Source organism: Enhydra lutris, unplaced genomic scaffold, assembly GCF_002288905.1.
Source record: "Enhydra lutris kenyoni isolate GAN:26980312 unplaced genomic scaffold, ASM228890v2 scaffoldscaffold26, whole genome shotgun sequence".
NCBI classification, from domain to species: domain Eukaryota; kingdom Metazoa; phylum Chordata; class Mammalia; order Carnivora; family Mustelidae; genus Enhydra; species Enhydra lutris.
Window position 1 is genome coordinate 10415186 of NW_019154110.1, and position 15919 is coordinate 10431104.

At 43.0% G+C, this 15919-nt stretch overlaps 2 protein-coding genes across 4 annotated transcripts in view; one reads left to right on the forward strand and one right to left on the reverse strand.

Moving 5' to 3' along the window:
* The window catches only part of LOC111151230 (acetyl-CoA carboxylase alpha), a 288595-nt gene that overhangs the window by 17212 nt on the left and 255464 nt on the right, over nucleotides 1-15919 (forward strand). The window lies entirely within an intron of this gene.
* Nucleotides 1124-15919, reverse strand: part of LOC111151232 (chromosome unknown C17orf78 homolog) — a 22662-nt gene continuing 7866 nt past the window's right edge. The window contains exons 4-7 of one of the 2 annotated variants that reach the window (XM_022509039.1): nucleotides 6271-6423; nucleotides 5190-5314; nucleotides 4447-4569; nucleotides 1124-1201 (exon numbers count right to left, since the gene is read on the reverse strand). In XM_022509039.1, the coding sequence (XP_022364747.1) occupies nucleotides 1124-1201; nucleotides 4447-4569; nucleotides 5190-5314; nucleotides 6271-6423 (479 nt within the window). Of the gene's footprint in view, nucleotides 1202-4446; nucleotides 4570-5189; nucleotides 5315-6270; nucleotides 6424-15919 lie in introns of those variants that run through there. The other variant, XM_022509040.1, reaches the window with a different exon arrangement.

Genomic DNA, 15919 nt, shown 5'->3' on the forward strand with positions numbered 1-15919 from the left:
CCACCTCCTGTATTTCAAAACTATCATCTTCTATGCTTTGTATCTGTTCCATCTCTTCCAGGCTTAGCTTGAATAATAAATTGGGGTTTGGAGCAAGATATTTTTTCCTGTTGGTATAGTTTTTAGAACCACTTTCTGGGGGCAGTACCTGATGGGAAGGGGAGAAGGATACAACCCATATGTGGTTTTTACAGAAAACTAAGAAAACAGGATTAGTGACAGTTACATCTTGCCAAAATGAAATGGAATGGTTTCAAGACTCTGATATTATGAGCAGGACAACAGTCTTATCCCACCTGCCAATCCCTTTTCCTAACCTGTTCCCTTCAACAACCGCGGTTTCTGCTTCCTCGCCAAACTCTCACCTGAGCAGGTCAGATTTGACTCAGAGTGTGCCTTTGTAAGAAAAATCATCCATCATCATTTTGTGTGGAATCCTTGTTCAAAATGTATGCAGCTCCACATTGTGGTTTAGGGTGTAATGTCAGGCCCACTTGAAGAGTTGTGAATTATAGGAAACCTCATATTTTATGCAGTCCCTAAGCCCCTTGGGGATGACGTAGAAGGAGGACTTCTGGAATGCTTAGCGTCATGTTCCCCTCACCAGTGTGTGGATAGCCCCATGTAGGGCAGAGGCTAAATCATAAAGTGCTATGAACATCAGCCTGGGAAAACAGGAACCCCCACCCTCAGCCAGCCGAGAGCCAGTGGGAGTGAACTCAGCTGTGAGGAAACAGAGGAGCTCGTAAACAGTGCCACACCAGTGGCTGCTTTGCCACTTGGAGGCTGTGTGTGAACCGTTTGTCAAAGAAAGCAATAGGTCCATTCATAGTGCTCAGAGGGAAGACTTTTTGTTCTCATTAGATGGGATGTAAAGATACCCGTTTTCCGTGATGGGTGACGTGAATCTCAGAGGCATGTGGCTAAGACAGTAGCAGTGGCATGAAGGTAAGCCTGACTTCTAAGCCCAGGCTCTTCCTAAATTGGCCTGGCATAGTGTTTGATTATAATGTCCCTGCTGGACATAATGAGTGAATTCACAAGAACCTGCCAATATTGGTTAATGACAGGGAAAAGACAGTGCGGTATCCTTCATTCAATGTGTGAAGCAGAGAAGAGCTTTTCAGAAGTATGTCTCGTGGATGATAGTGATCCTTGCAGCTTTCCTTGGACTTGATGAGTTGGGAGCATCTTGTCCAACCTAGAGATTGAAAGGAAATGAGCGATAAAGAGGATGCAAATGGGTATTCCTTCATGTACCAACCCCATTTAATGCCAAGTACATATCATTTTGGCTCTTTGTTATCCAGAAATTCTAGGAAAAGTTATTGTATTTACATAGAAAGTATCAGCAAGGTACATTTATTTATGCATGAGAACCTACAATTGGTTGGACCCTATAAACCAGTAGCAAAGAGCCCATTCACCCCTTGCTTAACCCGTTTGCTTTGAATGGAAAAGGCTCTGGGTATGCAGGTACTGTGGATCGCCTTGGTACAGGGATTCTGTTTCATTTCTTGAATCAGACCCACACAGTCTCACTATGTTTGAAAAGAGACGGAGATCTGAGTCTCTGTGGACCAAATGTTTTTTTACTAATCCCGTTCCACTCTTGGTATATCTAATTCCATGTCCCATCTGATTTTCTGTTTTCTTTCTAAAGGCTTAAATTATGAACATAGAGGGGCGCCTGGGTGGCTCAGTGGATTAAAGCCTCTGCCTTTGGCTCAGGTCATGATCCCAGGGTCCTGGGATTGAGTCCCGCATCGGGCTCTCTGCTCAACAGGGAGCCTGCTTCCCTCTCTCTTCTCTCTCTCTCTCTCTGCCTGCCTCTCTGCCTACTTGTGATCTCTGTCAAATAAATAAATAAAATCTTTAAAAAAAAATTATGAACATAGAGTGTGACCCTCTTAAAGGTAAGGAACTTGGTGTATAAAGGCTTTCAGTAAAATTTTAGTATAGGAATGAAAGACCTGGGTTTCCTTTCTGTTTCTACCAGCTGTTTGTTACACAACCTCTCTGAGCCTCAGTTTAAGTATCAATAAAATGTGGATACCTGCTGTAGCTACCTCCCACAGTTTTTGTGGGCTCAAATGAGGTAATGTCTATAAAGTTGCTCATTATTCTTTTTATCAATTCTTTTATGATTTGGTAGCTTCTTTTGTTGGTAGGAAGAATTCAGTGTAGCTACTATGTAGTTACCTCTAATTCTGGACTAGGTTTTTTATTCCCCTTCAGGCCTATTTCTTCCAGTGTTCAGTAGAAATGATAAGGCAGAGTGGAGTAAAGTACTAAACATACGTCCTGTGATTAAATCATACTAATTTACATGAGCACATTATCTAATATTAGCAGAAACCAGATTATAGAAAATAGTAACCTAGACCAGAGATGACAAATAAGTTGGCATTGGGTACCTGAAACAGTGTGATAAGAAATATTCTGATGCCGTGGCTGGATAGAAAGAGTGTTGTGCTTTGGTTTCAAAAACTGAGATATAATTCACATATAACATTGTGTAAGTTTGTGTATAGCATGTTGACTGCATACATTTAAAAAAAAATTTATTTATTTGAGAGAGAGAGAGTGAGCAAGCATGAATAAGGATGGGGGGGAGGCAGAGGGAAAAGCAGACTCCCCGCTGAGCAGGGAGACCGACGTGGGACTGGATCCCCGAGATCAGGACCTGAGCCAAAGGCAGACACTTAACCAACTGAGCCACCCAGGCGCCCAACTGCATTCATTTATATATTGCAATATGGTTATTACCCTAACACCTGTATCATGTCATAATAATTACCAGTTCTTTTGGTGGCAAGGACATTTAAGATTTAGTCTCTTAGCAGTTTTGAGGTCTGTAATACAGTCTTGTCGACCATAATCACTATTCTGTGTGTTGGATCTCCAGAACTCACTCAGCTTCCCGTGTACTGTGCATTGATATGTGCAGTCAACACAGAATTAAAGAGTAGGCGCATGTACCATCCTGGACTAGATCATCTTTGAGACCCATTCTCAGTGCTCTAATTCTGCAAAAGTGGATTCCTTCTTTAATTTAATTTTATTTTTTCTAAGATTTTATTTATTTATTTGACAGAGAGAGAAAGAGAGATCACAAGTAGGCAGAGAGGCAGGCAGAGAGAGGGGGAAGCAGGCTTCCCGCTGAGCAGAGAGCCCGATGCAGGGCTCGATCCTAGGACCCTGAGACCATTACCTGAGCCAAAGGCAGAGGCTTTAACCCACTGAGCTACCCAGGCGCCCCTAATTTTTTTTTTTTTTTAATATTTTATTTATTCATCCATTTATTTTAGAGAAAGAGTGCAGCTGGGGGGAGGAGGAGCAGAGATGGAGGGAGAGGGAGAAAGGGAAAGAATCTCAGGCTGACTCGGCTGAGTGAGGAGCCCACCGCGGGGCTCGATCTCACAACCCTGAGATCATGACCTGAGTCAAAACCAGGAGTTGGTCACTTAACCAGTAGTGCCACTGAGGTGCCCCCACCCCCTGCGCCTTTAATTTTGAAAGTATTGGAGGCCTCATCTTAGTGAGTGTTGTGGATGTTGTAGAGAAGGCACACTTCTGACAGGGAGACTGGATTTAAGACAGCTGCACTGTAACAGTGGTGTTGTGTCTATTTTAAACACCAAAGGGCAACATGAGCTTAGGACGCTTGGGGAAACCAAGGGCCAGAAGGAAAGAAGCTACTTTGCCAACTATTCAAACTTTGCAGGGTGTTGTAAGAGTTACCTAGGGGCAGGGATGGGTACATATTCTGTGGGTTCTGAACTCTGACAATTTGACAATTTTAAGAAAAAGACAATTTTAAGAAAAAGAATATGAATTTGAAGAATACAAAATTTGATACAAGCTTCATACAAGTCCCGTGGGTCCTGAAGTTTAAACGTTATTAATTTCACAGTAAATCCACCTCTACTTAGGGTTATTTAAAAAATCTTAAAAAATAAGTTTCCTGGCCCCACTCTAGACATTTTGACTGATTATAGCTGGGTCTCTGAAATAATATATTTTATTTTATTTTATTTTTTTAAAGATTTATTTATTTATTTGACAGAGAGAGAAATCACAAGTAGGCAGAAGTAGGCAGAGAGGCAGGCAGAGAGGGAGAAGCAGGCTCCCTGCTGGGCAGAGAGCCCGATGTGGGGCTCGATCCCAGGACCCTGGGATCATGACCTGAGCTGAAGGCAGAGGCTTAACCCACTGAGCCACCCAGGCGCCCCTGAAATAATATATTTTAAATAAATACTCTATTATGTTAAGGCTGGGCTGATGTGAGGATAATAAAACAATAATACAAATACCTCCTGTATTTCCTGACACATAAAAGAAACACCGATATTTGCTTCATAAGTGAAACATCTCCCTGTCTCCCAGCACTTATATATGAACCTCATTTTCCCCCAAGCAAATGACATAAACCATACAGAGAACACTTTCCTTCTTGGGCTGAGACTCAAGCTGGGATTCAGCTGCCCCAGGTTGCTGGCCTGCCTTCCTTTGCCTTCTCCATAACCGCTGGCGTTGGCATAGTTCTCTGGTTCCCTGGCATTGACTCTGAAGGAAAAAAGTGACTGGTGTTAATTTTAGATAGCTGGTATACATTTGGTACCTTCCAAACCTCCTGTCAGACCATTTAAAGAAAAGTGTCATTTCTAAAGAAAACACTCCATCTCATTGGATCCATCCTCTGTAGAGAATGTCCAAGTACAGCAGGGGTCAGGAACTCACATTCAGCAAGCAACGCCAATGTGCCAGGTGCCTTTCACACAGGATCTTAATTAACCTTCAAAAGCACCATAAGAGGAAAATATCATTTGTCCCATTTAACAGATGAGCCAAATCTTGTTGGAAAAGTCAAGCAACTTTCTCAAAGCCACTCAGCTAGTGAATGTGAGTGGCAGTTCTATCCAAACCCCAAAGTCTGTGCTTTTTTCATTATGTGAACCTGACTCTGGAACAGAAGAAGAAAGCTTTATAAACATTTTTTTTTTTTTTTTTTTAAGTAAGCTCCATGCCCAGCATGGAGCCCAATGCGGGACATGAACTCTCCACCCTGAGATCAAGACCCGAGCTGGGATCAAGAGTTAGGTGCTTACCACCTGAGCCACCCAGGCAGCCCCAGAAGAAAGTCTTTATAGATCAAGTCCAGGGACCCAATACATCCACAAACTTACAGGGCATGGGACTTCAAAAATGACAAACACTATAATGGCAACTCCACTCAACAACAGGGTGATAGCAATCAGAAATTTGACCACAATGCTCCATTTCTGCCTCTTCTTTAGGTTCTCATCTGTGTCTAAAAGGAGAGAGAGGAGGAGAAGGAGAAGAGAGAACCTGAGAGAGGGAAGAGATTGATACTGTAACTTGAAGTTCTTCTAGGTCCCCAGACTAACAGGGGTCCAGCCTGATGCAGAGACAATAGGCTGAATTCCAATTCAGACTCAGAGTCAGGAGTGGGGTGGGCCTCATGGGCTCTGCTGTAACCTCCTTTGCAGCCTCTTCCCAATGAGTCACCCTCCCTGGGATTTGGGATTGGCCATGATCAAGTAGGAGTGATTCTTGCATTGTTTTCAGGGGAGGTGGGGCGGTGAGTGCGCAAGGAGTTCTGAACTTGTCTTTCACCAGCAGCACCCTCTCGGTCTCTCCCCTTGTGCTCAGACAGACATACTGTGTGGGATCAGAAAACCACCTTTCCTGTGCTTCGCTTGACTGTAGTGTGGAGTAGGAGGAACAAAGGTGATTTGGCATTTCTTCTGGGTCAAAAGGCAAACTTAGGGATAAATGCCTTACATGCATCTTGTTATTACTAATCTTATATTTACATCTCTCCCATGAGAACTGGAATGTAAGCTAAACAGAATTCGAGTCTGACCAATTTAGGGAGAGCCATTTCCTAAAAACAGTGCAGATGAAAGCATGCACTTGGTTATTGTCCTCACTGTGATGATGCTTAGTGTTTAAATGTTGTCTGTCTATTCACACAATGGCTGGAATTCCCGCCACACAAATACAATTCATTCTGTCCCCAAAAGTGGCCACAAGCTCATTTATGTGGAAGTAAAAGATTATTAATAGTGTCAAACTACATACACTTCTGGGACCTTGTTTAGAGAAGAAATGGAGTGATTTTCTGATGTAAAATCCATGTAATTTCTCAGCCTCCCAGAAAATCCTAGAAAACCCAAACTCATGTTGGGGCTAAAAGTGTTTCTTTTCCTTTCTATTCTTGTCTCACCCCTATTTATTCTGTACCTTCTTTCAAAGGGCTAGAAAAATCATCAGTACTTGTAGTTTTCTCTCCTTCTTTATTCCCAGGAGATATGGAGGTGATGGTGGTAGAAAAAGTCTCCAATGCAGCCCTCATCATCACATAGACCTTACATCGGGAGATCCCTGGTAAAAAAGCTATAAAACAAGAAAGAAACAATGAAAAAACAACTGAGAAAACGTCATCCTGCCTTTGTTTTACCTGAAGAAACCCTATTTCTACCGAGCTGATATTAAACTTCTAATGTGGCCCCGTTGATCTGTCCATAGGTTTAGGGAGTAGGCACAAAATATGCCAAAAGTACATGAGGATAGAGATAATAATAAGAGATATGGATTAAATCCCCAAGGAGGCCTTCACTAATGTAGGTTCAGAGTGAAGGAGTAGACCATATCGTGTTTGTTTATCATTCTTAAGTCTGTAATAATAATAACAGAGGGTGTAACACTGTTGAAAGTTTCCTTCTTTAAAAAAGTTGGCTCCAGGGGCGCCTGGGTGGCTCAGTGGGTTAAAGCCTCTGCCTTCGGCTCAGGTCATGATCCCAGAGTCCTGGGATCGAGCCCCGCATCGGGCTCTCTGCTCAGCAGGGAGCCTGCTTTCTCCTCTCTCTCCCTCTGCCTGCCTCTCTGCCTACTTATAATCTCTGTCTGTCAAATAAATAAATAAAATCTTTAAAAAAAAAAAGTTGGCTCCAAAGTCCAAGGAATAATGTGAAATACCATAATTTGCCTTAATGCTTGCTGCAGGTCTATCTAACTGAAGTCTTAAGTCAACTTCTTTGAGAGCTTTTTGGGGAAAGCAAGGGAGGTGGAGGAAGGAGAGAACACCCAGCTTCATGCGCTCCTCAATTTCATTCTTTTTTTTTTTTTTAAAGATTTTATTTATGTATTTGACAGAGAGACAGTGAGAGAGAGAACACAAGCAGGGGGAGTAGGGGAGGGAGAAGCAGGCTTCCCACTGAACAGGGAGCCCAATGTGGGGCTCAATCCCAGGACTGGCCTGAGCCAAAGGCAGACAGTGAAAGACTGAGCCACCCAGGCACCTTGTCAATTTCATTCTTTCAGAAAGCAAATTTTTTAAGTAGGCTCTGCCCAGCATGGCCCCCAACATGGGGCTTCAACTCATGACCCTGAGATCAAGACTTGAGCTGAGATCAAGAGTCAGATGCTTAACTGACTCAGCCATCCAGGCAACCCAGGAAGTAAGTTTTTTAAAAAGATTTTGTTTATTCACTTATTTGAGAGAGAGCGAGCGATCACGAGCAGGGGGAGGCACAAAGGGAGGGCAGGGAGAAGCTCATCAGGGAACCTGATGTAGGACTCCATCCCAGGACTCTGGGATCATGACTCGAGCCAAAGGCAGACACCTAACATGCTGAGCCACCCAGGCGACCCCCTTTGAATATTTTATTTAAGAAAGTAAATATTATATTTTTAAAATATTTGTCAGAGAGAGAGAGAGAGAGAGAGAGAGAGCGCGCACACAAGTAAGGGGAGTGGCAAGAAGAGGGAGACCCGGGCTCCCTACTGAGCAAGGAGCCCGATGTGGGACCTGATCCCAGGATTGCGGGATCATGACCGGAGCCGGAGGCAGACACTTAATCGACTGAGCCACCCAGGTGTCCCAAGAAAGTAAATATTTTTAAATGAATATCCATTCTGTACCAGGGACTGCTTCAGTACTTTGGATATATCTGTTTGATACATTCTAGCAAGGGCCCAAGGAAGGTGGAAGGAGGGTTGAGGAGGGACAAGGGGAGGCAGACAACTGTAAATACAGTAAATTTTGTTTTTTTCTTTTTAAGATTTTATATGTTTGAGAGAGAGAGAACAAGTAGGGGGAGTGGCAGGCAGAGGGAGGGGGAGAAGCAGACTTCCTGCTGAGCAGGGAGAGTCTGACACAGGGCTTGATCGCAGGACCTGGGGATCGTGACCTGAGCTGAAGGCAGACGCTTAACTAATTGAATCACCCAGGCGCCCCAACTTTATTTTACTTTAGAAGGGGGTAAGTGCTACTGAAAAAAAAAAAAAAACAACAACAAAACTAAAACCAGAGCAAGGTTAGGGAGCAGTCTGGGGGTGTAGGTGGGTGGTGGCTGGGCTACCAGCAATGCAAGCTGGTCTCCTTGAGAAAATGAGAAGTGAGGCAAGGCTTGAAGAAGGTAGGGGATTAGCTAAGCACAGGCCTGAGAAAGCAGTGATGTAGGCAGAAGGGGCAGCTCTGGTAAAGGCCCTGAGAAAGAGTGAGTCTGTCTGACATGTTACGGTTTTAGGGGAGAAGCCAGGAAGGCAATGAGACTGGAATAGAGTGAACACAGGGTAGTTGGAGATGAGGAAAGTTCTAAAGGAAACAGGCCTGTATCAGGAGCCTCATAGGCTAGTTTAACGACTTTGGTTTTTATTCTGATTGAAATGGGGATCCAGGGATGCCCGGGTGGCTCAGTCGGTTAAGCATCTGCCTTCAGCTCAGGTCATGATCCCAGAGTCCTGGGATCGAGTCCCACATTGGGCTCCTTGCTCAATGGGGAGCCTGCTTCTCCTTCTAGCATTCTACCTGCCTGTGCTCTCTCTTTCTCTCTCTCTCTCTCTCTCGGTGTGTCTCTCTCTGTCAAATAAATAAATAAAATCTTAAAATAAAAACGGGGATACATTGCAAGGTTTTGAGCAGAAAGAGTGATGGATGGCTTTGTTTTGAAAGGACCAGGGCACCTGGATGGCTCAGTCATTGAGCATCTGCCTTCAGCTCAGGTCATGATCTCAGGGTCCTGGGATCGAGCCCCACATCGGGTTCACTGCTCAGCATGGAGCCTGCTTCTCCCTCTCACATTCCCCCTGCTTGTGTTCCCTCTCTCGCTGTCTCTCTCTCTCTCTGTGTCAAATAAATAAATAAATAAAATCTTAAAAGAAAAAAAAAAGAAAAGGTCACTGAACTGCTGTGTTAGAAATAGACTGTAGCAGAGCAAGGGTCAAAGCAGAGAAACCTGTTAGGAAGCTATCGCAGAAATCCAAATGAAAGATGCTTATTGCTCAAGCCAGCTGTGGAAGTGTTGAGACACAGTTGGATTCTGGCTGTAGTCTAACTAACTAACTTCACTTGGCTCGAGACTTGACCTAATCCGATTCAGACACTGGTTCGTATTTTGTTGCTAATGATCTCTAATCATTGCTTATTAAATCAAGGTCTGTAAGTCCTACTTGACTTGTCTAAATTATTTTCCCAAGTCTTGATTAAGTCCATGTGAACCGGTAGTTCTTGACTTCAGAGACCAACAGCCACAGTACCAGGCACTGCATGTGAAATTACAGAGGAAGGAATAGTCCCTGCCTTCAGTTTAATCAGGAAGACAGTGTTGGCAAAGATAGGCAGAGACAGAGAGCCAACAGGTTGAAAAGGAAAAACAAGGAAATTATATGAAGTATTTCCAGTATGGTGCCAGTCAGTTCTCTGAAGTAAAAACATATGTGTTTCTGAGACATGAGATGGAAGATAAATCCCATTTTGGACAAGTCATATAAGTTCTCTGTGTTTTGGCTTCCTTATTTGTAAGATGTTATAATGAAGTAATTCTTGGCCTACCTATTTCACAGGGGGTAACAGGAAGATCAGAAACAAATAAAAATGAGGAAGCAGGTGTGAAAACACTTTGCACACTGAATGATATTATGATTGAAAGAGAAGGAAAAAACCTAGTGATCCTCTAGTAGAACTGTGCCCTCTAGCCATAGGGATAATGGTATTTCAATGTGGCATGTCTTCCCACCTCCTGGGAGCCACTGTTTCAAAGTCTCCTTAATAGGCTTCATCTGTCAGTGTATTTTCAGTTCTGCCTAAGCTTTGAAATTAATGTCCATCTATGTTGGCGGGTGTTTTAGGTCTCATCTGCTAGGTAACTGAGCATTAAGGTGGAGCACATCTGTAAATAGAACCACTGCATTCCCAGTGACGATGGAATTACAATATTAGTTTTTTGTTGGCTAAGGATATTTGAGCAAGAATGCTTCCCTTTCAGGGGATGTACAAACTCCAAATCTATGAAATGTTTAACTTAGCAGATGATGCTTTGCTTTATTACAAAATAATTTATTTTAAATAGGGAACATTAGGTACAGTATATTTGAGTGGAAATCTCCCTTGGAGATTATTCTGTACTAATACCAGCAGGTTGAAAGCTCTTATTTGAGTGGCCTTACGTATTGCTGTTGAGTTTGTGCTTCTGATCTAAACCTCGCTTTACATATGTAGAAATAATGTCATCTAGTCAAATCTCTCATTTGTAGCTGTAGAAACTGAGCACTGGAGAAATTAAGTAACTTGTCAGAGATGATAATATCAGAATAAACACTCGTTTGATGTTATTCCTCCTACACCCCAGTTTCATATGGGGTAAACTGTCCTTAGAAATCAGTTCGCACTAATCATGGGGCGCCTGGGTGGCTCAGTGGGTTAAGCCTCTGCCTTCGGCTCAGGTCATGATCTCAGGGTCCTGGGATCCAGCCCCAAATTGGGCTTTCTGCTCAGCAGGGAGCCTGCTTCCTCCTCTCTCTCTCTGCCTGTCTCTCTGCCTACTTGTGATCTCTGTGTGTCAAATAAATAAATAAAATCTTAAAAAAAAAATCAGTTCGCATTAATCAAATTCCAAGGAGCCTAATCTATATACTAAAATGACATTTAAAAAAACTTACATAGGGGCGCCTGGGTGGGTCAGTGTGTTGGGGCCTCTGCCTTTGGCTTGGGTCATGATCCCAGGGTCTTGGGATCGAGCCCCATATCGGGCTCTCTGCTCGGTGGGGAGCCTGCTCCCCTCCCCCCGCCTGCTTCTCCACCTACTTGAGATCTCTGTCTGGCAAATAAATAAATAAAATCTTAAAAAAAAAAAACTTACATAGGAGAATGTATCCATCAAACGGATGAGGTAGGATTTTTTTTCTTCTAGGTACCCTGTTCTAAACATATGCATTCTTTTGAAATCTAATTAGAAATTCTAGATTTAGGGGCACCTGGGTGGCTCAGTTTTTAGGTGTCTGCCTTCAGCTCAGGTCATGATCCCAGGGTCCTGGGATCAAGCCCCGAGTTGGGATCCCTGCTCAGCAGGAAGCTCGCTTCTCTCTCTCCCACTCCCTCTGCTTATGTTCTCTCTCTCTCTCTCTCTCTGTCAAATAAATAAAATCTTAAAAAAAAAGAAATTCTAGATTTACATAGAATCCGAGCAATAAGAACTACATGGTATAAACTATACCATAAGTGAAAAAGACCTAATGAGTCATCTCTGTCCACCAGAAAGAAATTTGGGGATATTTATAATAGAAGATCTTTTCATTGACCTAATTCCATAAACAGTAACAAATAGTCTCCATCTGACATTTTTCTAAATTCCATGTTGAACCACATCTTCTTTTTTTTTTTTTTTTTAAGATTTTATTTATTTATTTGAGAGACAGAGATCACAAGTTGGCAGAGAGGCAGGCAGAGAGAGAGAGAGAGAGGAGGAAGCAGGCTCCCTGCTAAGCAGAGAGTCCAATGCGGGGCTTGATCCCAGGACCCTGGGATCGTGACCTGAGCCAAAGTCAGAGGCTTAACCCACTGAGCCACCCAGGTGCCCCTTGACCCACATCTTCTGATGACTGTGTTGTAGTACATTATCATCCTTCCAGTTTCAAATTCCTACTTTGCTCTGGGAACATTTTCATAAACTGTCTTCTGATTGCTTCTGGGACATCCTCTTGTGCAGACTGAGAGTGTGGTATTTTCAGAGGGCATCTCGTTTATGACCTTGTATATTTGACAATTTATTTAATTTGTATTTCTATGCTACTTGGTATCTCTCACATCCTGGTATTCAGTGTAAATTTAAATTCAGAATGGGAAGTTTCAAACTTATAAATGGAATGATATTTCAAAAGTCCATTCATAAGTTGGTTGTTTGGAATTCATCATTATTCCATAGAAATGTGTCATGAATGTTGATTAGGTCCACAAACTAGCCAACAAACATCCATTTAATCTCTTTGCACAGCTCAAGTAGTACTGGGTATTAGCTTACATTCTGCATTCAGGAACCAACCACCATGCCATGAAGGAAGGAGGAAGAAACTTGCCCAGGGCAAATTTTTGAATTAGGTCAGGTTGATCTCTGGCATCCCTCCACCTCCTTAATCACCCAGTTTCCCTTGTCCCAAATTTCTAAGAACTAGTGTCCTTAATTGCCTGGAATCCTACAATGCATAGCACTATATCCGAGAAAAATCCATCCTGCACAAAGTGCTCTAGACTCCAGAGTGACTTAAATTCACTAATATTGACACCTGCCATTGGTGCTTCAAAGGGGTGACTCCGGGGTGGGGGATGTCATGTGTTAGGTAAACAATCTGGTTGAATTACTTTATATTAATATTGAGTAACCAAAACCCCCACATGCTGTCAGATTTTTTTCAGTTTTTAATAAGAGTTTGTTTTTTTCCCCACACAAATTGTTACCATATGAACTTTAGAAAGTACAATAAAGGGAACAAAAACATTCATACCATGCGAGGATATATAATTTACTATACCACACATCCCAAGAATCTATCCACTTATTTCCCAATCTCTAAACATACTGTAGTTTTTAAAGTTTTTTTCCCCCCATTAGTCTGCCTGGGAACTCCCCAGTTTCTCTAAAAGTGTCAAGTTTTATTTTATTTTTCCAGCAGTGTAGCAGTAGCATCTAGGGGATTGCCTGTATATAAAGGGAAGCTGCCAAAATCTGCTTGACAGAAAGAATGGGAAGGGGGAGGAAAGGAGGGCAGAACAGAGAAATTCACCTGATGTCAAGAACCATTGCCCTGGGGCTCCAGGGTGGCTCAGTGGGTTGGGCCTCTGCCTTCGGCTCAGGTCAGGATCTCAGGGTCCTTGGATCAAGCTCTCCATCGGGCTCTCTGCTCAGCAGGGAGCCTGTGTCCTCCCCTCTCTCTGCCTGCCTCTCTGCCTACTTGTGATCTCTCTCTCTGTCAAATAAGTAAATAAAATCTTTAAAAAAAAAAAAAAAAGGACCATTGCCCAGCAGCTTACGGGGAACAGGCATTCCTTCCCTGGGTGGAAGGGCAAAATGGAATCACCGGGAACGAGGGTAATATAGCAGTAGCTGGCAAACCTTTGATTCAGAAGTTCTACTTCTTGGAATTTCATCAGGTTGATAACTTGCAGATACACAGAGAAGAATGGATAAGGTCATTGCTTGCAATATTGTTTGTGTTTATAGAAGATTTGAAACCAAAATATCCATCGGTAGGGAACTTGTGGAATAAATTATAGTACAGGGGCACCTGGCTGGCTCAGGTGGTAGCATGAGACTCTTGATCTTGGGGTCATGAGGTTGAACCCCATGTTGGGCTTAGAGATTACTTAAGGAAATAAAAAAATATAGTACAGGCATATAAAAGGAGTACTGTACAATTTTTGAATAAGACAAATTTATACGTACTGATAGGCAACAACCTGTACAATACATTGTTAAATGGAAAAAAGGTATAGAACCATGTGTATGGTATGCTACCATCTAGGTTTTTAGATATGTATGTCCATATGTGCTCAGACTAGGAAGGAAATTCAGCAAGTTGGTAATAGCGTTCCGTAGAAAACTAGAAGACTGAGAGATTGGAGTAGGAGGGAGACTGACTTTTCACTATAAATCTGTGCTGTTTAAATATTTTACTGTCTGCATTCAAAATAAAATTCAAATAACCAGGGGAGGAGTCAAGATGGCGGAGAAGTAGCAGGCTGAGACTACTTCAGGTAGCGGGAGATCAGCTAGATAGCTTATCTAAAGACTGCAAACACCTACAAATCCAACGGGAGATCGAAGAGAAGAAGAACAGCAACTCTAGAAACAGAAAATCAACCACTTTCTGAAAGGTAGGACTGGCGGAGAAGTGAATCCAAAGCGACGGGAAGATAGACCGCGGGGGGAGGGGCCGGCTCCCGGCAAGCGGCGGAGCAACGGAGCACAAAATCGGGACTTTTAAAAGTCTGTTCCGCTGAGGGACATCGCTCCAGAGGCTTAACCGGGGTGAAGCCCACGCAGGGTCAGCGTGGCCTCAGGTCCCGCAGGGTCACAGAAGGATCGGGGGTGTCTGAGTGTCGCAGAGCTTACAGGTATTAGAACAGGGAAGCCGGCTACAGAGACAGAGCCGAGGAGTAAGCTCTAAGCTCGGGGTTACCTTGAACCGGTCGCAGGCTCGGTCAGCTCGGAGCGCGGCCAGAGGCAGGGTGACGGGAGTAAATCGGCGCTGTTCTCTGAGGGCGCACTGAGGAGTGGGGCCCCGGGCTCTCGGCTCCACCGGGCCGGAGACCGGGAGGCCGCCATCTTCATTCCCACCCTCCGGAACTCTACGGAAAGCGCTCAGGGAACAAAAGCTCCCGAAAGCAAACCCGAGCGGATTACTCAGCCCGGCCCCTGGTAAGGGCGATGCAACTCCGCCCGGGGCAAAGACACTTGAGAATCACTACGACAGGCCCCTCCCCCAGAAGATCAACAAGAAGCCCAGCCAGGACCAAGTTCACCTACCAAGGAGTACAGTTTCAATACCAAGGAGAGCAGCGTAATTCCAGAGGAGGAGAAAGCAAAGCACGGAACTCATGGCTTTCTCCCCATGATTCTTTAGCCTTGCAGTTAATTTAATTTTTTTTCTTTTTTTTTTTTTTCAATTTATTTTTCTTCTTCTGCTAAATTTTTTTAACTTTTACCCTTTTCTTTTTTTAACGTTTTTTAACTAGTTTATCTAATATATATATATATATATTTTTTTCCTTTTTATATTTTTTTCTTTATTGGTTTTCTTTTTTTAATTGTTTTTTTTTTCTTTTTTTCTTTTTTTCTTCTTTCTGAACCTCTTTTTATCACCTTTCTCCCCCTCACGATTTGGGATCTCTTCTGATTTGGCTAAAGCATATTTTCCTGGGGTTGTTGCCACCCTTTTAGTATTTTACTTGCTCCTTCATCTACTCTTATCTGGACAAAATGACAAGGCGGAAAAATTCACCACAAAAAAAAGAACAAGAGGCAGTACCAAAGGCTAGGGACCTAATCAATACAGACATTGGTAATATGTCAGATCTAGAGTTCAGAATGACGATTCTCAAGGTTCTAGCCGGGCTCGAAAAAGGCATGGAAGATATTAGAGAAACCCTCTCGGGAGATATAAAAGCCCTTTCTGGAGAAATAAAAGAACTAAAATCTAACCAAGTTGAAATCAAAAAAGCTATTAATGAGGTGCAATCAAAAATGGAGGCTCTCACTGCTAGGATAAATGAGGCAGAAGAAAGAATTAGCGATATAGAAGACCAAATGACAGAGAATAAAGAAGCTGAGCAAAAGAGGGACAAACAGCTACTGGACCACGAGGGGAGAATTCGAGAGATAAGTGACACCATAAGACGAAACAACATTAGAATAATTGGGATTCCAGAAGAAGAAGAAAGAGAGAGGGGAGCAGAAGGTATATTGGAGAGAATTATTGGAGAGAATTTCCCCAATATGGCAAAGGGAACAAGCATCAAAATCCAGGAGGTTCAGAGAACCCCCCTCAAAATCAATAAGAATAGGTCCACACCCCGTCACCTAATAGTAAAATTTACAAGTCTTAGTGACAAAGAAAA